A 20,742-nucleotide genomic window follows, 5' to 3' on the forward strand; every position below is an offset into this window, starting at 1 on the left:
GGTCACTTGGACCCAGAGGTCTGTCCAGTGATATCAGAGGTATTAATCATGGACATGATGACACTGTCCTATAAGCAACAGTCCCCAACTCAAGTGCCATACAATAGGTAGCAAGATTCAGCCATAATTTGTAGTTTTTCATACCAGCTGCAAATCTGGGATTTTATCACCTTATTTAAGAGATTCATTGCCAATAATGGGCATTGATGACCAATAAAGGGCAAGTATTGCTTGAGCAGTAGCTTTTATTAGCAGTGAGAGCCGGTGGTCACTTTCCAGCAGCCTCCTAACACGGGGTGAGGGTGAGCAGGATGTCCTCCCTCACGGTGTCTGTGCTGCAGAACTTGAACCTGTGGAGAGAAACAAGACACAGTCATCATGCGCTGGCACGCACTGGTGTGGTGAGCAGGAAGGCAGCCTCTGTTCTTGGGGCACTCTGGGCCCAGACACCGGCCCAGTAGAGGATTCGCTTGCATTAAGGACTGAATTCTCATTTCCAGTCTCGTTCTGTGGTTGTACAAGAGCAGAGAGGGGTTGTCGATGGCCCACAAAGAACAGGAGGAGCTCTGGGGTCACGTCCTAAACACCTGACCATGTGCACCCAGGCAACTGAGCTGTAGCAGACTCAACGGCATGACCTAAGCATGGGACGCTGAGGGGCCTGCGAGAGATCGGCTAGCCAGTCCTATTTTAATTCCATAATTGAATTGGAATGACTCATTTTTCTCATTAAGACGGAACAAATACTTGGGATGTTTTGGAGCCAATTTTCCTGAATAGAATATATCAGCCTATGTAAAACTCTTGGCATGTAAAAGTGCTCAGAACAAAAATGTTTTTCTCTTCTTCTTCTTGATATTTAGACCACTTTCATATAATATGTCTATGCATAAAGGTAGCTGCACGTCTATGGCCTTTCTATTTGTTTGCTATTTGCTCCCTATGTTCCTCGTCTTTTATTTTTGTGCACATTATTATGAGTTCTGTTTTATTCTGTTTTATCTCTTTGTTGGATGATTAACTATAGTTCTTGGCTTTATTCCTTTACTGGTTGCTTTGGGATTTATAACTCATATTTTTAACTTATCACATTCAAGTGATATTACACCAACCCAGAAATAATTTCCACTTCTACCTTCCTGTCCTCTATGGTGCCGTCATCATTTATTTTACTTTATTTAATATAAAGCTCCTGAAAATATTTTCACTTTTTCAGTAGTCAACTGTTTTAAAATACATCTACATGATAATCTATAAAAATCTCATTTTTTCCTGTGTAATCACTACTTCCTGCACTCTTCAATCCTTTCTGTAGATTCTTTTCCACCAGTACTGTTTTGCTCTGCCTGCGGGACTTCCTGTGCCATTTCTTGCAGGGCTGTTTCCCGCATCACCTGCTGACATGAATTCTTTCTGCTCTGGTGCGTCTGAAACGTCCTCATTTCATCTTCGTCTTTGAAAAACATTTTTGTGGGTATAAACTCTAGACTAAGAATTTTCTCCTTCCAATACCTGAGAGGCACTTTCTTCTGCTGTCTTCTCGTTTGCCTTGTTTGTGATGAGTCTGCTGCGTTTTAAGTCTATTCTTCTGTAAGTAACGTCTTTTCTCTGTCTGCCTTTATGATTTTCTCTTTACAACTGGTTTTGAATGATTTTATTTTTATATATTCTGGTTGTTTTCTTTAATTTTCTTGTGTATTTTTTTGGGGGGACCCATTGGTCTATAGTTTCCAACAAGTTTGATAATTGTGGAGCATTATTGCTTCACATACATTTTTCTGTTCCTCTTCATTTGGAGTCTTCAAAGACAAATATTTGAGGATCAGACTTCTTCAAGTCAATCTACAGATCAATGATGTTCTTTGAATTCTTAAAATTCATTTTCTCTCTGTGTTTCATTTTATAGTTGCTTTTGTGTCTTCAAGTTCACTCATATTTTCTTCTGCAATGTCTAAACTGCTGTTAACTCCATTCAGTATATTTTTCACTTGACATTGAATTTTTCATCTCTGCAAGTTCATTTTGGATTTTTTTCTAATATGCATCATGCCTCTACTGACCTTTTGTACACAGGGGATACTGTTTAAAGAGCTGTTTTCACACCCCTATTTGCTGTTCTAACATCTGTGTCTATTTTGGTTTGGTGTCACTTGATTGATTATTGTTCTACACAGAGGTTGTATTTTCCTCTTTCTCCGTATACCTGGAAACCTTGGCATTAAAGTTAAATAATGTGGAATTTCTTTCACTAGCTGTTAGATGATTTTGTATCCCCATGAACATTCTTGAACTTTGTTCTGAGATGCAGTTATTTGGAAACTGACATTGTAAGGTCTTGTTCAATCTAGGCTAATTATTTCCCACTTTGAGGCAAGACTTTCCTAAATACTCTACCGAATGTTCCCAGAATCAAGGGCTTTTCCCATCTTGCTGGGCAAAGCAAGAGCTTTTCCTGCAAGGAGACTCTCTGATCCTTTGAAGTGGGTGTTTGCCTGGGTGTGGCTTATTATCTCACAGGCTCGTGCTGACCATGACTCTGCGGATTATTCAAAGAACCTTCTAGATCTCTGGGACTCCCCAGCTGAAACTCTCTCCTCTCTGATAGGCTGTCCTAAGAAACCCAGCTGCCTTGGCGTTTATAATTCATAGCTCTGTCTCTTCAACTTAGTGAGTCCACTGGGCTCTGCCTGAGTTTCTGCCACTTGTGCCTCATCCTGGACACTCAAGATTCTGCCTCCTGGGCTAGTTGAGGGTTTCACCTTGTTTTTTGTGTCTCGGACATCACTGTCATTTACTGCCTGATGTTCAGTATCTTAGAAACTGTTGTTTCATATATTCTGTCTGAATTTTTGGTTGTTTATTGGGAAAAAACAGTGTTCATGTTACTCCATCGCTGTCAGAAGCCAAGCTGCTTGTTAGATGTTTCAGAGGAACGTTGTGCCGTGATGAGAGAAGCAGCAGAGCACTCCGCACCAGAACTTGCACCAAAAACTCTCAAGGTCACATGGATATTGCTGTGGTCATGATCATCTCATCTTTGTTCATTCACCCTGGTAAGCGGCCTTTGGCTCATATGTGAGCCCTTGTCTTACATGCAAGGAAGGATTGATCTCCTGAACTTTGATTTCACTAGGAAGACCTGGGATTTGGAAGAGTTCTAATCTTCAATAAGCAGCAATTTGGTGCACCAATTTAGGAACATGAATACAGATTTTCATACACTCAATTTGTACCAGACAACATAACACATGTCTAAAAATCCGTCAAAGTTGTTTTCCTAAAGGTCTACACTTTGTCCTAAAGAAATAAAAGGTATTAGGAAGCAGTTGTGATTGGGGTATAACAGCCACGGAAGGGAGTTTATTGTCAAAGAGAATTTTAGTGGGACTATAATTATAAATAAACTCAATCTTTCAAATCTCCTTGGATTTTTATTACTTACACTCTTCCATCATTTTGTTCCACTGTGATCTGGGATGCTCCCACCTTGGGTAGGGTTGGGTTGATCACATTGTTATACCAAACAAACTTAACCTTCTGCACATCCCCGACATCCACATCAGAGTCAAACTCATTTAAATGAGTATCACCTGGTTTGAGAAGGCCCCTGGGAAGTTAAGAAGTTTAAAAAGAAGTGAACATACATACATATATACACATCTATGTACACTCAGACACAGGCACATATAAGAGCATACACATATCCAGGTATGCACGTGTACGCTTCTTACACCAACATACAATGCATCTTTGCTTAAAATTATTGTTCTACCTTTGTTATTCTAAATTCATCTATTAATAATGTTTTACTAACAATGACTCATATAACTTTTACATCATCTTTATTTTATTTTTTTTAAAAAGGTTATTTATTTGAAAGACAAAGTTACAGAGAAAAGGGGAGATGGAAAGAGAGAGACAGAGAGACAGAGATAGACAGAGAGACAGAGATATCTTCCATCTGCTGGCTCATTCCCCCAAATGGCTGCAAAGGCTAGGGCTAGGCCAGGCCAAAGCCAGGAACCCAGAATTCCATCTAGGTCTCCCACATGGATGGTAGAGTCCAAGTACTTGGGCCATCTTCCATTGCTTTCCCAGGTGCATTAACAGGGAACTGTACAGGAAGTGGAGCAGCCAGGATTCAAACATGTGCTTATATGGGATGCCAGCTTGGCTGGTGGCAACTTAACGCCCTACACAACAACACCAACCCCATCCTCTTGATTTTAATTAAATTTCAAGCATGTTGTAGTCACAGTCTCCTACAATTTAATAAATGATGACATTCTTATGTCATCTTTCCTGGTTGCTTTGTGAGGAGAATAATTCTTTACAACTTATAAATCAGAGGCCAAATAGACATTAATGGCTTTCTCAGGAAACGGCAGAGGAGCAAAAGATGGAGACACAATTCTGACATGTAGTAGGGTACAAAGGTGAAGGGTACAAAGGTGAAGGGTACAAAGGTGAAGGGTACAAAGGTGAAAGAATTTCTTTCTTTTTATTCTGTGTGACAGTGCTCTTCTCCAATATAGTAATGAGTAAACAAACTCTGTCTATAACATACAGCATACATGTCCAGTACTCAAACATTTAAGAAGCTCAGAGTAAATTTCACTCACGTGAAAATTTCGTACTGCTTAGAGTTCCCTTTACTTCCATACAAAGACACCAGCACATGTCCTGTAACCCTCCTTCCAGAGAGTGTGACAGACACCTGATACCTCCAACCTGCATGGGGACAAAGTTTGCAAACTGTCAGAGTGCAGGGAAGAGACGTGGAAACAGGTTAACATGGACCCCATTAATGTAGAATTCTCAAAAACGTATATGTGGTGTTGGTGATTCCTCTTTTTTTAAAAGGATCAAATATGGAGAAGTTTATGTTTGCATCATTAATAGTTCAGGTCCCAAAGTCTCTTCAGTTACTCCAAGTAGACATCACCACACTGAGCATGCTATTGGGCATTTTTCCACATTAGGGAGGAGGAGAGGGAAAAATACACAGCATTTAGAACTTAAGGCAAGTAAAACAGAAACTTACGAGCAAAATTACTGGAATCACCAGTGTTGAGATAGAATGTCTGGCCCACTCCATCTGTTTTCCTAGAAAACCTATCAGCGTAATGTCCCATCTGTGGGCAGTCTCCATTGGAACAGGGGAAGCACTTGTTCTAGGGAACACGAATACAAGATGCATGAGGAAGCTGCATAGTAGCACCCGTCCTTTGCCATGTGCTGTTGCAGTCCGACAACACGGAGGTCAGTTCTGTTCTCATGGTGAAAGAGGACTTTAACAGAAAGGTATGTACGTCACTATTCACAAGGATACATCAGTCATTTTACCAATAAATAACACAATACTGAAAAAAATCACACAATGAGAAAAAAGGCAGATTAAGACAAGAAAATGTCCTCTTTCTGGACCAGAGGCTTGTTGTACAAGAAATGGAGAGGGAGGCACAGAGTTGGGAGGATGAGCCTCCCAATTCCCAGTGTGCAGAGGAGGCTGAGCGAAGCCAAATGGTCAACTCCAGAACAAATGGACCAGATGTGTGTACATGGCTATGATTCAGGATCTGCCTCCAGCAAGAGCTCAGGGAAGACTCTGACAGCCAGCAAGAAATGGCCAAAGCTCTCTGAAGGCACAGTCTAAGTCAGAAGAGAGGGAGAGCCCCAACTCTCACCTCCAAATGCCAGCAGTGTGCCCATCAACAAGGCAGAGGGGGATACGGCCCAGAGTGCAATGGAACCAAGAGCCCCTGAACCAATGGCCCTGAGTCATTCCCTCCACTGAGCGCACACTGACCAGAGCACCACCATGATCACCTGGTCTAGAGCCAGAGAGAGGCTGAGGCTGAGGTCCAAAGGTGGAGAAGCGCCAGCGCCGCTGCTCACTAGGCTAATCCTCCACCTGCGGCGCCGGCACCCCGAGTTCTAGTCCCGGTTGGGGCGCCGGATTCTGTCTCAGTTGCTCCTCTTCCAGTCCAGCTCTGCTGTGGCCCAGGAAGGCAGTGGAGGATGGCCCAAGTCCTTGGGCCCTGCACCCGCATGGGAGACCAGGAGGAGAAGCACCTGGCTCCTGGCTTCGGATTGGCACAGTGAGCCAGCTGTAGTGGCCATCTGGGGGATGAACCAACAGAAGGAAGACCTTTCTCTCTGTCTCTCTCTCACTGTCTAACTGCCTGTCAAAAACAAACAAAAAAACAAAAACAAAAACAAAACAAAGGTGGAAAAATGTGGAAGAGAGGACATTGTACTGAGCATCCCTTAAAATGTGTTTAATTTTATGAATCAGACTCAATTTTAACTGGATGAGATTTACAATTCATTTGTTTGTTTATTTGTTTTCTGCATTTCCTAGCCTTGGATATTGGGGAAGAAGATAAAAATAGTTCTACCAAAGAAAGCAGTAGAATGGGATTTTTTTTAACCCATAAGCAAATTGTGTGTGAATAAACTGAACACCCCTTCCATAGAAAGCTAACATTTACCCACTACAAATTCTTACAGTTTAGGCTCTGGGCTAAGTAATTAACATATATCATCTCTCATTAAGTCTTCCCACCAAATACATTGAATCTACTATTATTGTTCACATTTATAGGTGAAGAAATTGACTTAGAGATGTGAAGTACTTTCTCCAAAGTTATTCAGCATTTTATTGGTGAAAACTGGATTCAGATCTCCTCTTGTTTTCAGTAAGGCAAGCCCCTCATTAATTATGCAAGCCTTGTCACGTGAATTATGTGATTTTTTAAACTAAATGATGTATGTTACTGATTTTAAAAAAGTTACAGTGAAAAGAAATTTTTTTTGGAAAATAATAGGCAATAGATACTAGTGGCCTTCAGAAAGTTCACAGAAAATGTTGCTATGAAAAACCATGCATGGATTTTTAAAAACGCTTGCAACATTATAGATTTATCTTGAAATTCCATTTTTCAGCACAAGTTTTTAAAGTACTCTTCGTATTTGTGATCACAAATAGGAATTCAACCCATACAACGAGAGGATTCCAAGAAGATGAAATCACAGGAAAATACCGGCCATTATGGTTGCATAGGCAGATGCATATGCATAGGCAGGCCCACATGGCCACTGTTCTGTTGTCTAAAAGGTCAACATTTAAGGAAACATTTCAACATTCCTCAGCTTCCTGTGGTCACAGGTCACTTGCCCATAGATGAGTTCTTTCACTGTCATTTCCTTTGCAAATTTGAGCATTTCCCTGACACACAGAAAAGTGACAGAGAACATTGCAGACACAGGACTTTTACATTTCCAAAACTGCTTCCCTACAGCCTGCCAATGCTTTATCACCAAGAAAATACGCATTTAGGGTTGGCGGTACAGTTACATACGGAAATATGAGTATTCACTAAATGCTCTCATGAGCGATGACTCCCACCAGCCATGAGAAGTGACCGTCACAGAGCTTAAAGTGGAAAGAATTTCACTTACTTGGGTGAAGGCGGTGTAGGAGGCACAAGAGAAACCAGCAAAGCCATTAGGATTGACAATGCTATCAGCATAATACTTGTAGCTTCTTAAGTGATTACAGGCCACAAAGTCTCGAGTTCCTTTGAAATCAGACACGAGTACACATGAACAACCACCTTGATTTTTCCAAGTCAATTTCGTGATCAGAATACCAATGTTGAAGTAGAGTTCTCTAATTAGTGGGAATTCATGTATGAAGTACAGTTATGATTGGTGATGCAACCAGAAGTTAACTATGGTTGAAGACTGTAATGGTTAATATCATAGTTAAATAAAATGGAAAAATAACTTTAGAAAGAAAAGATTGGTTCAAATAGGTAACACATAGTCATGTATTCCCAAAGTTAGGCCCGTGGAAAATTGACTGCAAATACGTCTTCTTTCCCAGGCTCCTCATGCCTGATTCAGTGAAAATCTCTATCTTGGGGATACAATTAAAAGTCACTTGTCTTAGAAAATGTGAGACCAGTACAGTTCTATGGTGGTCAGGAAGTTTAGCCAAACAAAACACAATCTTACCTTCCCAGATCCCATTTATGTCAACAATCTGAGAGAGAACATTCTTCTGACATCCGGGCATTTCTTTTCCTCCATTTGGAAAGAAATCTAGGTGACCAACAGTTTGGCTCATTCCAAACCCTGAAGAATTTTAAAAATAAGGGAAGGTTCATGTTACCATGTAGACTCGAGTCACTCCAAAACACTCTAATATATAGACTTGACACCTTGTTGGAAGACAAGTGGAGGGACTCACCCAAGTTGGGGACCATGGGAGCAGCATCCGTGTGAATTACATCCACAAATTGAGCATCGCTGGGATCCAACCGGACTATTTCAGGTGTACCCTGAAAGTAAGGTTCAGCTGGATCCAACCCTAAAGCAAACAGATGTGTGCTTATTACCTGTCAGCATTCACACACGTTCCCATCTGCCCGAGTTACAGACCTGTGGGTCAAGTATTGGCAGCAATACTTCCTTTTGTTACTATTTCCCATAGGGAAATTTGCCTCTAGTTTGTACATTTTTTTCCCACACGATAGAATCTGCTTCTGCTTATGGGTGTTTCACCCCTGGCGGAATCTTGCTCACTAGCAGTGGATCCAACAAAAGGGCTGGCCCCTTGGGAGACACTGGACTAAGAAAGCCCCTAGGAGACTGTGAACTCCCAGGAGGCCGAGGACCTTGGCTTTGCTGGTCGCTCAGTCACAGAGTCTTGCTGAGCAGACTGTGGCAACGTTTACAGAAAATGGGAAATGCAGACATCTATCCAGCAAGTTAATGGGTGGATATTTCAGATGCCTCCGCAAATCTAAATGCATCCAATTTAGCCAAAGCGTGAAAAGGAGACTCACTGGGTCAGAAGCAGAAAGTTGGCAGATGACAAGGGAAAAGGAAGTAGTCACCTGTCAACCCGAGGGAGTGAAGTGTTTTTCACAAGGTTACAGGGGATTGGTTTAGGGCCAAGGAATCCAAAGGAAAGCGAGTGGGAGGTTTGTAAAATAATGTTTTATAGAAATCCAATTAGCAGCATTCAGCACTGGCAGCCCAGGGCAGCCTGACCATCTGCCCTCCAGCTTCCCACAGCTCTAGGATTGGGGTTGATGAGGTTTGGACTCATTAGCCATTGCTGCTAAAGCGGAATACAATTAATTGTGCAAACATGAGCTCTTTGGGTTTAATTTCATATGCATTCTATTATGTACAGTATTCATTGTATTCATGAAAATTCTCCTTTGCAAATGCCTGACAATGGAGAAATAGATATGAAATAAAATCTCCAGATATTCCTAATTCAGACTTCAGCCACATGGAATATATTTCCATTTTAGAGAGGCATGTGGACCAGAGATCTGTATCAATAAAAGATTCCCAATGCCTGATTTCTGATCACGCAGACCAATTCAGAAAGTGTGGCAAGGTCAAAGGCAGGTGTGCACCGACTTTCCCTCCAGCATTTCCTCTTAGAACCCAGGAGGCCACATGTAGTCTAAAACTTGACCAACCTGTGATTCGTCCAATAGCCCCGTTGGTCCTCCGTCCTACCTCCCCAGCAGCGTGGGCACCCAGGCTGTGGCCGATGACGTGGATGTTGGAAGGAGAGTACCCCAGCGACGACTGTGGGGAAATGAAGACAGCCAGACTGTCACCCAAAATGTGTCCTTGGACACACGTCTTGGAGCTGAAGGCCCATGAGCAGGGGCGGTTGCAGGAAGGGCACGTGCACCGCGGGTCCGGCCCAGAGCCAGCCCTGAGCTCTCCTGGGAGGAAGGTGCCCGCGGGACCCTGCCGAGGCGGGGGGCTGCGGCGGAGGGGCAGGCGGAGACTCTGCTAGGACGCGTTTCCTGCCCTGGCTCTCGGGGCTCCCTGTTCCTCCTCGGGACACCCGGGTTTCTTATCTCTAGCGCAGACCCCTCTGCTTGTCACTGCTGGATGACATTTACTATTCTTTGTTTAAAAAAAATATAAATTTTTCTACTTTCACCATTTGTTTAGCTTTCACTCTCAAATGAATGTTCCTATGCAAATATGAAAATCAATAATGTAGGACATGCACTTTTCTCCTGTTGATCTGTATTGGATTAAATTGCTTCCGAAATCCTGCTGAAGATTCCAAAAGAAGAACTAATAAGGGGGCAGGAGATCCCTGCAAAAGAAAGTCTCTTTGGAATGTTATCAAATATGACCAATTCCAAGACAGACACAGAAGGAAACCTCTGGAAATTTAGGTTTTAGGAAGACATACTTTCACTGTAAAGCCATTGACGTGCTTGTTTTTCCCCTACAGATATCATTAAAAATGGACATGGTGTTTAACACTTAAACGACTGCTTCCATGTTTCAAGGACAGAAATGGGGGTTGTTACCCACAGATGACAGAACAGAAATTTGGATCAGAAAGTCATATTGAAAGAAGTTACTTAAACATAAGTTTAATATTTTCTGTTTTTTTTTTTCAAATCAGACTAGCTTCTTATTGTACTTAAAAAACAAAACCCCAACTAAAAAAGCTAGTTTAGTTTTGAGATTGACCTTGTCATGTCAACTTGATAATAACTAGTAAAATTAAAATAAACTCTGTTGAGAATTCAGCAAAAATAACCCATATACTTGCTTGGGGAAGTTCACTTAATGAAAAACAAAAGCTAATTTATTAACCTAAATAGGGTTATTGGTGATCCCAAATCTAGATTTTTTTTTGCATTTTTCTTTTCAACCAAAGGAAAAGGCATACTTTCTAATAGAGCAATGTCTTTATCAATGCTCATACCTACAACATTTTTGGGGAAAAAGAACCCAGAGGGCAATGTGCGTGGGCTTTTACATAACCTAGACGTAGTTACCTGTAGAGTGCCAACTAAGTACGCCACTTCCGCCCCGACAATCCGGATGTTCTGCGTGGCCTGCGGGTATGTAGTGCGGGAGCCCCCCTTCCAGTCCACACAGATGCAGTTCACGGTTTCCACCTGAAACAGGTTCTGATGGGAGAGACACAAAGACGAGGTGAGTGATGCAGGATCTTTCTTAATAGCTGTTAACACACGTGAAGACCAATACAAATTCCTTCCTCAGCCTATAACGTATCACGTCACTTTTAACCCCAACCCAATGAATAAAACTTCTGGTCGGCTTTAGATATGCAATCCTGCATAGCATTTAACATTGGCTCTGAATTGAGAGTTGGCCATCATGGGACCCGATTCTTGGGATTTCTAGATACACAGACATTTGATTCAGGGGGAAAATGCATTAAATATGGCACAAAGGGTTGTGTCATTAGAGCATCATAAATGTCATAACACTCAATGCCCCTTACTAGGCTACATCCATGGACATTGCCCATCTTCTACACAACTGTACCCTAGTGCCAAGAACAGTTCTTTGCATGCAGTAGGTGTTCAATACATACCTGATGAGCGAATGAAGACTATATTAGGACTCCTCAAGTAGGTAAATATGTTGAAAGTAAAGGAGTAAGCTTTTCCATGATAAATTTTTTGGATGAGGACATTTTATTGCACATCATTGAAATTGTTTTACATAAAAGTATCATCTATTAGATATCTACTGAGAATCTTGTCTGTTGGGTTCAGTTATAACTTCCTGGTTAGCTTTGGCAGGAATGATATTTGTTTGAGTGTGTATAGTCACATCTTTTTCCAAAAGATGATTGAGAACAATGAAATGATTTTAGAAATCATTGCCAATCCTTTCAGTTTTGCAGAAGGAGAGGTCCAAGGTCATGATAAACTAATGATAGATTCAGGATTGAATTTTGGATTCTTCACTATCTAGTTTAATCCACTTATTTTTCTGTCGTAATGAAACAGTGTTGGCAAAGCCAAATGAAATGCAAGAAAAATATATATGGTTTTGGAATTTTGGAAATAAGTTGTAGGGGTTGGCACTGTGGCATAGTAGGTTGAGCCTCCACCTGCAGTGCTTCTTTCCCACATGGGCACTGTTCTAGTTCCAGCCCTAGTTCCTATCCAACTCCCTGATAATGTACCTGGAAAAGCAGCAGAGGATGGCTCAAGTGCTTGGGCCCCTAAACCCCCATGTGGGAGACCTGAAATAAGTTTCTTTTCTTTTTCTTTCTTTCTTTTTTTCTTTCTTTCTTTCTTTTTCTTTTTTTTTTTTTTTTTTTTGACTGGCAGAGTTAGACAGTGAGAGAGAGAGAGAGAGAGAGAGAGAGAGAGACAGAGAGAAAGGTCTTCCTTCTGTTGGTTCACCCCCCAAATGGCTGCCACGGCCGGCGTGCTGTGCTGATCCGAAGCCAGGAGCCAGGTGCTTCCTCCTGGTCTCCCATGAGGGTGCAGGGCTCAAGCACTTGGGCCATCCTCCACTGCACTCCCGGACCACAGCACAGAGCTGGACTGGAAGAGGAGCAACTGGGACAGAATCCAGAGCCCCAACCGGGACTAGAACCCAGGGTGCAGGAGCCACAGGCGGAGGATTAGCCTAGTGAGCCATGGCGCCAGCGAAAGAAGTTTCTGGCTCCTGGCTTCAGCCTGGCTCAGTCCTGGCTGTAGTGGCCATTTGGGGAGTGAACCAGTGGATGGAAGACCTCTCTCTCTGTCTCTCCTTCTCTCTGTCTGTAACTCTGCCTCTTAAATAAATACATAAATTCTTAAAAATAATTTAAAAATAAATTGCATATATACATCTTAAAAGACTATATTCCTTTAAGCTAAGAATCATGTTTTTCTTACTATTGCATAGAATTCTATTACTTATAGAATTCCATTAATGAAGATTAATATTAATAGAACTCTATTAATTCTATTATTATATATCATCAATTTAAATTAAAAGACAAGTTCTGTTTTTTAAAAATATTTATTTTTTAGAGAGAGAGAGAGACAGACACAGAGGCAGAGAGGTAACTTCTGTCAGATAGCTCACCCCCTAAATGCCTGCAATGCCTGCATCAGCCAGGGCTGCACTGGGCTGGGCAGAAGCCAGGAGCCCAGAACTCCACCTGGATCCCCCTGCAGGTGGCATGGACTCAAATTCCTGCACCATCATCTGTTGCCTCCCAATCTGTGCATTAGCACGAAGCTGATCAGAAGTAGAGGCAGGACTCAAACCCAGGTCCTCTGATCTGGGACACAGGCCTCCCAAGGATCCCACTGGACCACAGTGCCTACCCTTTTACTGATTATTTTTAACCTTGTGAAGCAAGTGGATGTGAGCGCATTTATGAGTCTTCAGGATCAGTGGATGTGCATCCAAACTGACTCAGTTCAGTCTCTGGCTTGAGACAAAGACTTGGCAGGAATGAAGTGGCTGTGGGGAGACCTTGGTGTCTTTTTCTTAACACATCTAGAAGTGAATACAGCTTTGTGCCCTAGCTGATGAATACATGAACAAATGCACAAACAAATGAATCAGTGCTAACGTTCTTCAAGCACTAGCAGTTATTGGGAAATTTTATTCTGCTTGATTTTCTGCCATTTAATTCTTCACTATTCCAGGGCACCGAGCCCATGGCAAATTAAAGAAAATAGGATTACTGTTATTGAAACAACAGAAGCTGGAAATGCAAACCATCACATTTCCTCTAGGCGGTGCTACCCATGGAGATCAAAGAGCAACAAGTGAAAACGGAAGGAAAATAATGAATTTTGAAAAATGGGATCTCCTAGCTCTTCACATGGACATTGAAAGTCAAGGGAAAAACAAGGGCCTGTGGACAATTTGTATGCATCTGTGCGGCGGCTTCCATGGCTGACACTTTGAAACACTGCTGGGTTAGTTCCAAATAACCACTGCCTGGGGCCACCAAATGCCTGCTGACAGCATCATCAGGAGCGCCCCAGGCCCCCTCCATCGCCAGCACCCCCTGGGCCTCTCCTGGGAAGCCCAGGCCCAGCAGGGGTCACAGGGTCCTCCTAGGTTGTAGTGACCAGTGTTTGTCCTCCTTGGCTGAGGACCACACCTTACTGGTTGCTCATTCTCACCACTAAGCAGTCTTCCCTTAAGAGGTCACCGCGTCTCTCACCTCGCACAAGTTAGACAGCCAGTTCTCTTCTCCCTTGTCCGTGAATCCGTGGATAATGAAACGAGTTTTCCTATCTGTTCTGAAATTGGAGCCTCTGATGGTTGATGCGTCTGCCGAGATTTCCTGTATAGGGAACAAAGTGTTTCAAGTCCATTATCTCACAGTGTCCAGCGGAACCCTGGGTGGGGTGGGGTGGGGGTAGGGGGTAGTAGGAAGGAGGTCATCGCTGGGGGATGACATCCTCGAGGATTCTCCTACAATGACTAAGCTGTTCACAGTTATCACTAAGTTGCTACTTGTGGGTCATCACAAAATTTTTGCAGTTGTTCAACTCGGGCTATGTCTGTTATTACTCTGCTGGTAAAGATCTTGTCTACACACTCCAGGGTTTTCCATTCTGCAGATGCCTTATACACAGATATTCATGTCCAGTCTGTTTCCTGCTCTGTAACGGAAGTCTCTAGACTGGGTAATGTATAAGCAGTGGTTTGTTTTGTCATGGCTCAAGAGGCTGGGGAATCCAAGAGGATGGTGCTTGCATCTCTCAAGAGCCTTTGTACTGTGTCCTCCTCTGTTGGCAAGTGAGCATGAGAGAGAGAGAGAGAGAGAGAGAGAGCACAAGTGAGTACTGGACTCCCTTATTCAAGAAAAAAATTTTAAAACATTCATTTATTTGAAAGACAGAGCTGCAGAGAAAAAGAGAGAGGGAAAGATCTTCCATCCACCGATTCACTCCCCAGATGGCCTCAATGGCTGGGGCTAGGCCAGGTTGCATCCCGGAGCCTGGAACCCCATCCACATCTCCCATGTAGGTGGCAAAGGCACATCTTCTGCTACTTTCCCAGGCACGTTAGCAGGGCGATGGACTAGAAGTGGAGTATCAGGACTCGAACCAGCTCTCCTGTGGGATGCTGTCCTTGCAGCCAGCGGCTTAGCCCTCTGTGCCACAGTGTGGCCCTTGAGCTCCTCTGTATCTGGATCCCACTCCCCTGTAACTGCATCAGTGCACTTAGCACAGCAGAGGCCTCACAGCCTTATCAAGTCTTAATGATCCCGCCTGGTAACATCATCACCATGGCAACTTCAACATGAGTTTGGGTGGGGACATTCAAACCATGGCTCCTCTCACACTTAGAATGCTTACCAAATGGTATCATGGAGGCATGGCAAGATGGTTATGAAGCTAATGGAGCATTTATAATCAGATTATGTCGATTAATACTTGTCCTGAAAGCCTTGGAGACGTGAGTTCCACTGCCTAGTTTGTTTTCTTTAGAAGCCTTGACTATTCAGGATCTGCTGTGGTTTGCATATCCCCTCCAAAACGCATGCTTACAAAAGGCCATTGTGGTGATGTTAAGAGATCAGACCTTCAAGGAGCGGCTGGGGTTCTGACTTCATGACCAGATGAATGCTGTTGTCACAGGCGCAGGCTAACCACTATGGGAGTGGGCTTCTGACCCAAGGGTGAGCTCGGCCCCCTCCCTACTTCCCTCTCCCTTGCCATGTGATACTCTCGCCAGATGCATCCTCTCCTCCTCCTCACACTTCCCAGCCTCCAGACTCCTGAATTAGAAAACTTCCACTGCTTGTAATTACCCAGCTCCTGGTATTCTTTCGTAGCACCACGAGATGGACTAAGACAGAAAAGTTGGTACAAGGAGTGAGAGTGTAGCTACAATACCTGAAAATGTGGATGCTGCTTCGGAACTTAGTAACCGGCAGAGACTGGAAGAATTTGGAAGAGCAGTTTAGAAAGAGTCTGTTTTGGTCATGAATGGATTGTTAACGATGATACTGGTGAGGGCTCAGAAAAAGAGAAGAGCGGCAGTGGAAATCTGATCACGCAGGTGGTCATCACCAGAATGGTGGGAGAACTGTGGATGGCGAAGGCCATCGTTCCGCGATCTCACATGGAAAAGAGGGTAAGGGTATCGACGTCACACCGGTGAAAAGGACTTGGCAGAACTGTGTCATGTCCTAGGACTTGACGGAATGCAGCGCTGAAGAGCAATGAACAGAACATTTGGCAGGAGAAATAGCTAAGGAGCAAAGCAGTTAGGATGCTTCATGGCTACTTTTAACTGTATATTAAGAAGCAAGAGGGAAAAACATGAGTTCAGATGGATTCTGTACTTCACAGGGAAGCAGAGCAGAATGGTTTGAAAATTCTTGGCCTGCACATGTAGGGAGTGAAGTCACCTTTGGGAGAGTGGAGACAAGGGTGGAGCCAGGTGACGTTTTGTGAGATCGGAATGGAGAAAGGAAAGCCAGATGCGATTGCTCATCAAGACAATGGGAGAATGGCTCCTAAATCATTTCAAAGACCTCTGAGGCTTCCCTTCCCATCCCAGACCCAGAGCTCCAGGGGGGCAGATGGTTTTGGGGGAGGAGCTGGGGCATCACTATCCAGAGCCACGTTGAGCCACTGCACCCCACAATCTGATATAATTTTCCCCAGCCTTCCTAGCTATGGCTCAAGTGGTGGGACCTTAAAGAGGTTATTAGGTCACAAGGGCCCTGTCCTCATGGATGGCTTAACGCTGCGATTGTGAGAGTGTCAGTAATCACAGGAGTGAGTTCCTCGCAATAGGGCAAGTGCACTCCACACCCTCTTCCTCTCTCGCTCCCGCATGCCCCCTTTCCATGCGTTGCAGCCTGCAATGCAGCAAGGGGCCCCCCACAGGTGCGGGCTTTGCCCTTGGGCTTCCCTAGCTCCAGAACTACAAGCCAGTGCTTAGAAATACCTACTGTTTTGGGGCAACCAAGTCCATGCTGTCATGTTAGGCTCAACAATGAACCAAGACAGTATCCTGATTTCATGACCTAGACAGGACTAAGTTCCAAAGACAATGAAAATTCTTACTTGGAAGTTGTTTGGGTTCTCATTAGTGTAGAGGAGGAAGCGGGTGTTGACAATTTTGGGGGTCGAGGGCAACGTGCTGAAGGGTCTTTCTAAGGTTCCTCCCCACGGGGATTCATTCCCGAAGCAGCCGAGTCTCTCGTAGCAGACTTCCAGTCCTGCAATCATCCAGGATTTCAGGGATGTTAGTTTAGCCAGAGCAGCCTTGGTAGTGGTCTTTCAGCCAGACCACAAGGTAAATTATGTAGGTGGCCGGTTTTCCTCCTCTGCTTCCCCAGCTACCCTCCCAGGGACACACTCCTAAAACAGCTTCAAAAGACAACACCTGCATTACGGACTGGCTGCGATCGCTGATTTCCACCCAGTGAGAACCTCCCACCTCCACTCCCTCTGTGTCTCTGTCCAGCTCCACAAAGGGGGTGGGGGCTCGTTTTAGCTTCTCAACTCAATGTCTTCTTCCTTGGGCTTTGGTGGCCAGGAACAAAGCAGCTCTGGGTCCCCCAGCCTTGAAGAGTGGACAGCAGGACTCCCAGAGACTTGCAGCCACCATCTGGTTTTGTATTTTGGGTGGAAATTTGAGTTTCCTGCAAAAGCCAAAACCTATCTCCACCTTAGCTGAGCAGGTAGGCATGCGACCTACGCTGGAGGCAATCGTGGGTCCCTCCCCGCTCCGTAAAGAAGCTGTTCCCAAACAATGTGACCAAGCCCACGCGCTGGTGCAGCTCTGCGCTTGGCTACTCCCCCACAAAGGAACAACTGAATCTTGAGGATGGTGAAAGCAAGATTAGCAGTGAGATAAGAGCTGTAGCTCCTGCCGGAGCTGCATTCCTGGAACTCCTGTCCTGTGCCAGCTGCTGGGCCCAGCGTTGCTTATCTTACCTAAGCCCCACTATCATCCCATGAGTGATGCCATCATCACTTCCCAGGCAAAGATACTGTATCACAGCAGGGGAAGGGAATTTGCTGTGGGAACTGGAGTTGTGGGTGGTGGACACACAGTTCACTCCCCTTCCTTGACCCCAATTTAGAGTTGCTAGTTGTAGCCCACAAAAATACAAGCTAAATTTGAATTTCAAGTATTTTTTTCAGAATGGCTTAAAAGAGCAAACGTGTCACATATTCCTGGTTGATCTGGATTGTTTGATGTTTATCTTAAATTCAAATTGAGCAGAGATGCCTTGAATTTTATCCTGCAGCTCTTCTCAGAGTGCTTGCGCTCTTCACCCGTCTCCGGGTCTGCACAGAGGCCTGAGTTCCAGGGAGTCTCTCCCAGCTGCCCCGGGCGTTTTTTCTTACCTGCCACGGCCCCCAGCAGCAGAGGGAGTGCCCACAGCAGCAGCATCTACATAAAAAGTTAAAAACAGGATTGAGTCTGGCTCTGAATGTCCTTCAAAAGAGCGGCACAGTGCAAGTTCTTTTAGGCATCTGGGGAACACGGGTGGATTCCAACAAGCGAGGAACATGATCCTGACTCACCGTGGCAGTTGTCGGGTTCTGCCCACAACCAGACACACCGAAAAGCCTTTTTTATAGGCAAACCTTATCTCTCTGAGCAGTACCGTGGAAATATGCCCTGGAACGAGAGAGGCTTCCAAGAATCTAGTTCTAATTTTAATCCCAGATAAACCTAGATTGATAGAGGAGGTAAAGTTTCCCACAGTGCTTGTGGGGAGATGAGAAAGGGGCGGGTACGAGAAGTTCTCTTCCCATGCGATTACGTTGTGCTTGGACCCACCAGAATTTAATGGCGTGGAAGGAAAGCTCTGGTCTGCCCTGTGGTTAGTTTACAATTAATTCTCTGGGAATGTGTGAAGCTGGACGGTTTTCACAGCTTTGCTGACGGCCGTGCTGAGCACAGGTGTGGACAGCTGCCCACGCTCATGCAGGTCTTGCGTGACCTTGTCTGACCCTGAGAAACAGACGCAGCCCTTTGAGTGTGCGCTTGCACACGTGCTGCTCACCAATACCGTGTAGGAAAGAATGAACACACCAGAGGAACTGCGCTTACTTCTGAGGACACAGAGCTGGGATCCCTGGGCCTACCATTGCACTAAGAAGTACACCTAAGATTCAACTTGGGGAAAAATATCTTGGGAAAAGTGCCCTGAAGGAGAAGTTTCGATAGAGATGAACCGGGTTGCTTTCAGTTAGCGACGGCTTGCTCACGTTTAAATTTACAATGACCGAAGCAGGACACTAGAACTTTAAGAGAACAGAATCCTTTATCCTGACTGTGTCATAGTCTCAGGATGAATCGTATGAAATTGCCACACTCACAGGTCAAAAACTGTCAAATAGGCATTCAGCCTTTTGATAAAATTGATAGTTACTGAAAAAGTATCGAAATTATTTGGGTACAGGGAAATGTTAACCTAAGGACTAAAGGCACAGGGAAGGAATGCAGTGGATGGGAGCCCCAGCAAATTCCCATTGGCTCCCTCCTGTCTCAGCCTTCAATCCCCCTCGGGGAGTCTTATCCAGCCTTCCTTAGGTTCCCCTTTTCTCTCTGACAAGGTCTCCCCTTAGAAATGCCCATATTTGATACTTACATGAGCCATTGCGGTCATCACCTCGGAGAACACCGGAATTTTCTGGGTTTTGGGGTCATACTTGAGCATATAGCGCCATGCTTGATACATAGCAAGCCCTCAGCACATCTCTGGATGAGCAAACAATTGAGGAGGGAATAGAGAAGCAATTTATTTTGCATAATTGCTGCGGTATCAGCCGCCTACACGATCTCACAGTGAAGAACTCTGAAGCTTTACTCAAAACAATCAAAAATAAAGAGAGAAAAATGTTTTCCAGAAATTTCTAACCGAAGTCTTGCATTTCTGCAGTGTCTAGTTGTGGTCATGCTACACTGACCCATTGGCAGCCAACGTTCTCTCTCGGTGCCCTATGCAGTAATTTATATTTTGTGGGCATTCCTGTCTGTAAAGTCCCATTGTATATGATACAAAATATAACTTACCACTAGGCCAATGTTTGTCTAATATAGGCTACAGAATTAAGATCAAAAGTCATCAAATTCTGCCACCGAGATTAGCGTCTATAGGGAGTTATTGCCTAAGAAGGAACTTTTGAATGTGTCTGGAAGATTCAGCTGCCCGAATACATAAGAAGGATGAAGAAAATGGTGCATAGTCAGCAGTTCATCACGTCAACGTCGGATGAATGACTTCCCTGAAATCTAGTCCTGCTGAACCCTTTAGTAGAGTTGCTATTTTACCAACTTCACGATTGCATTCAGCGTGTGTTTGTAGAGTGCTACTGGGATCTTCCTCCAGAGGAATGGGACTATGCTCTGTGTGTTGCCCATCTCCCTTGCAGGGAAATGAGATCAACTTCTGTCAAGGGGGTGTAATTGCATGGCTGTGTTCCTAAAGGCCCACCCAGGTCCTGTAGGTGCCTTTGTCCTGATGGCTTAATGCAGACAACGGCGCTGCAACCTTGGAAGGGCCAGTGTTGAAGCTGGCGGAACCCGGGATGGGGGAGCTGGGATTCCCTGGTTAGAGAAGAGCCAGCCAGCAATCGTGAACTCTGCCCTGGCTATGACATGAGTAGGAAATAGGCTACCATTCTCTTATGACAGCGGGATTTCGGGGTTACAGTGCCTAGCATTTCCTTAATTATTTCTTGTATTTCGCTGACTTCCATGAAACGTTCAAGTAACAAACACGTGCTCCTAGGCTGTAAGCTTCACCATGAGATTTGGATGGGGCTTAGGTGTACCACTAGAAGATTCTTTTCTCCTAACACTCGTTTTTAAAAATTTCATTTCTAGGGGCCAACGTTGTGGTGCAGTGGGCAAAGCTGCTGCCTGAGATGCCGGCATCCCATATGCACACTGGTTTGGTCTGGCTGCTCCGCT

The 20,742-nt window shown here is 44.3% G+C and overlaps 1 protein-coding gene across 2 annotated transcripts; it reads right to left on the minus strand.

Moving 5' to 3' along the window:
- Positions 1–227: 227 nt before the first annotated feature.
- PNLIP (pancreatic lipase) lies at positions 228–18,349 on the minus strand. 2 transcript variants are annotated; one of them, NM_001082317.1, is given in 14 exon segments: positions 264–350; positions 3,443–3,607; positions 4,623–4,731; positions 5,045–5,174; positions 7,465–7,583; positions 8,023–8,142; positions 8,258–8,377; positions 9,507–9,618; positions 10,845–10,979; positions 14,006–14,128; positions 16,872–16,977; positions 16,979–16,985; positions 16,988–17,026; positions 18,165–18,210. In NM_001082317.1, coding segments are annotated over 14 exon segments (1,395 nt in total). In that variant the 3' UTR covers positions 264–286.
- Between the last annotated feature and the right edge of the window lie 2,393 nt (positions 18,350–20,742).

The sequence above is a fragment of the Oryctolagus cuniculus genome, chromosome 15 (genome assembly GCF_964237555.1).
Source record: "Oryctolagus cuniculus chromosome 15, mOryCun1.1, whole genome shotgun sequence".
Taxonomy (NCBI): domain Eukaryota; kingdom Metazoa; phylum Chordata; class Mammalia; order Lagomorpha; family Leporidae; genus Oryctolagus; species Oryctolagus cuniculus.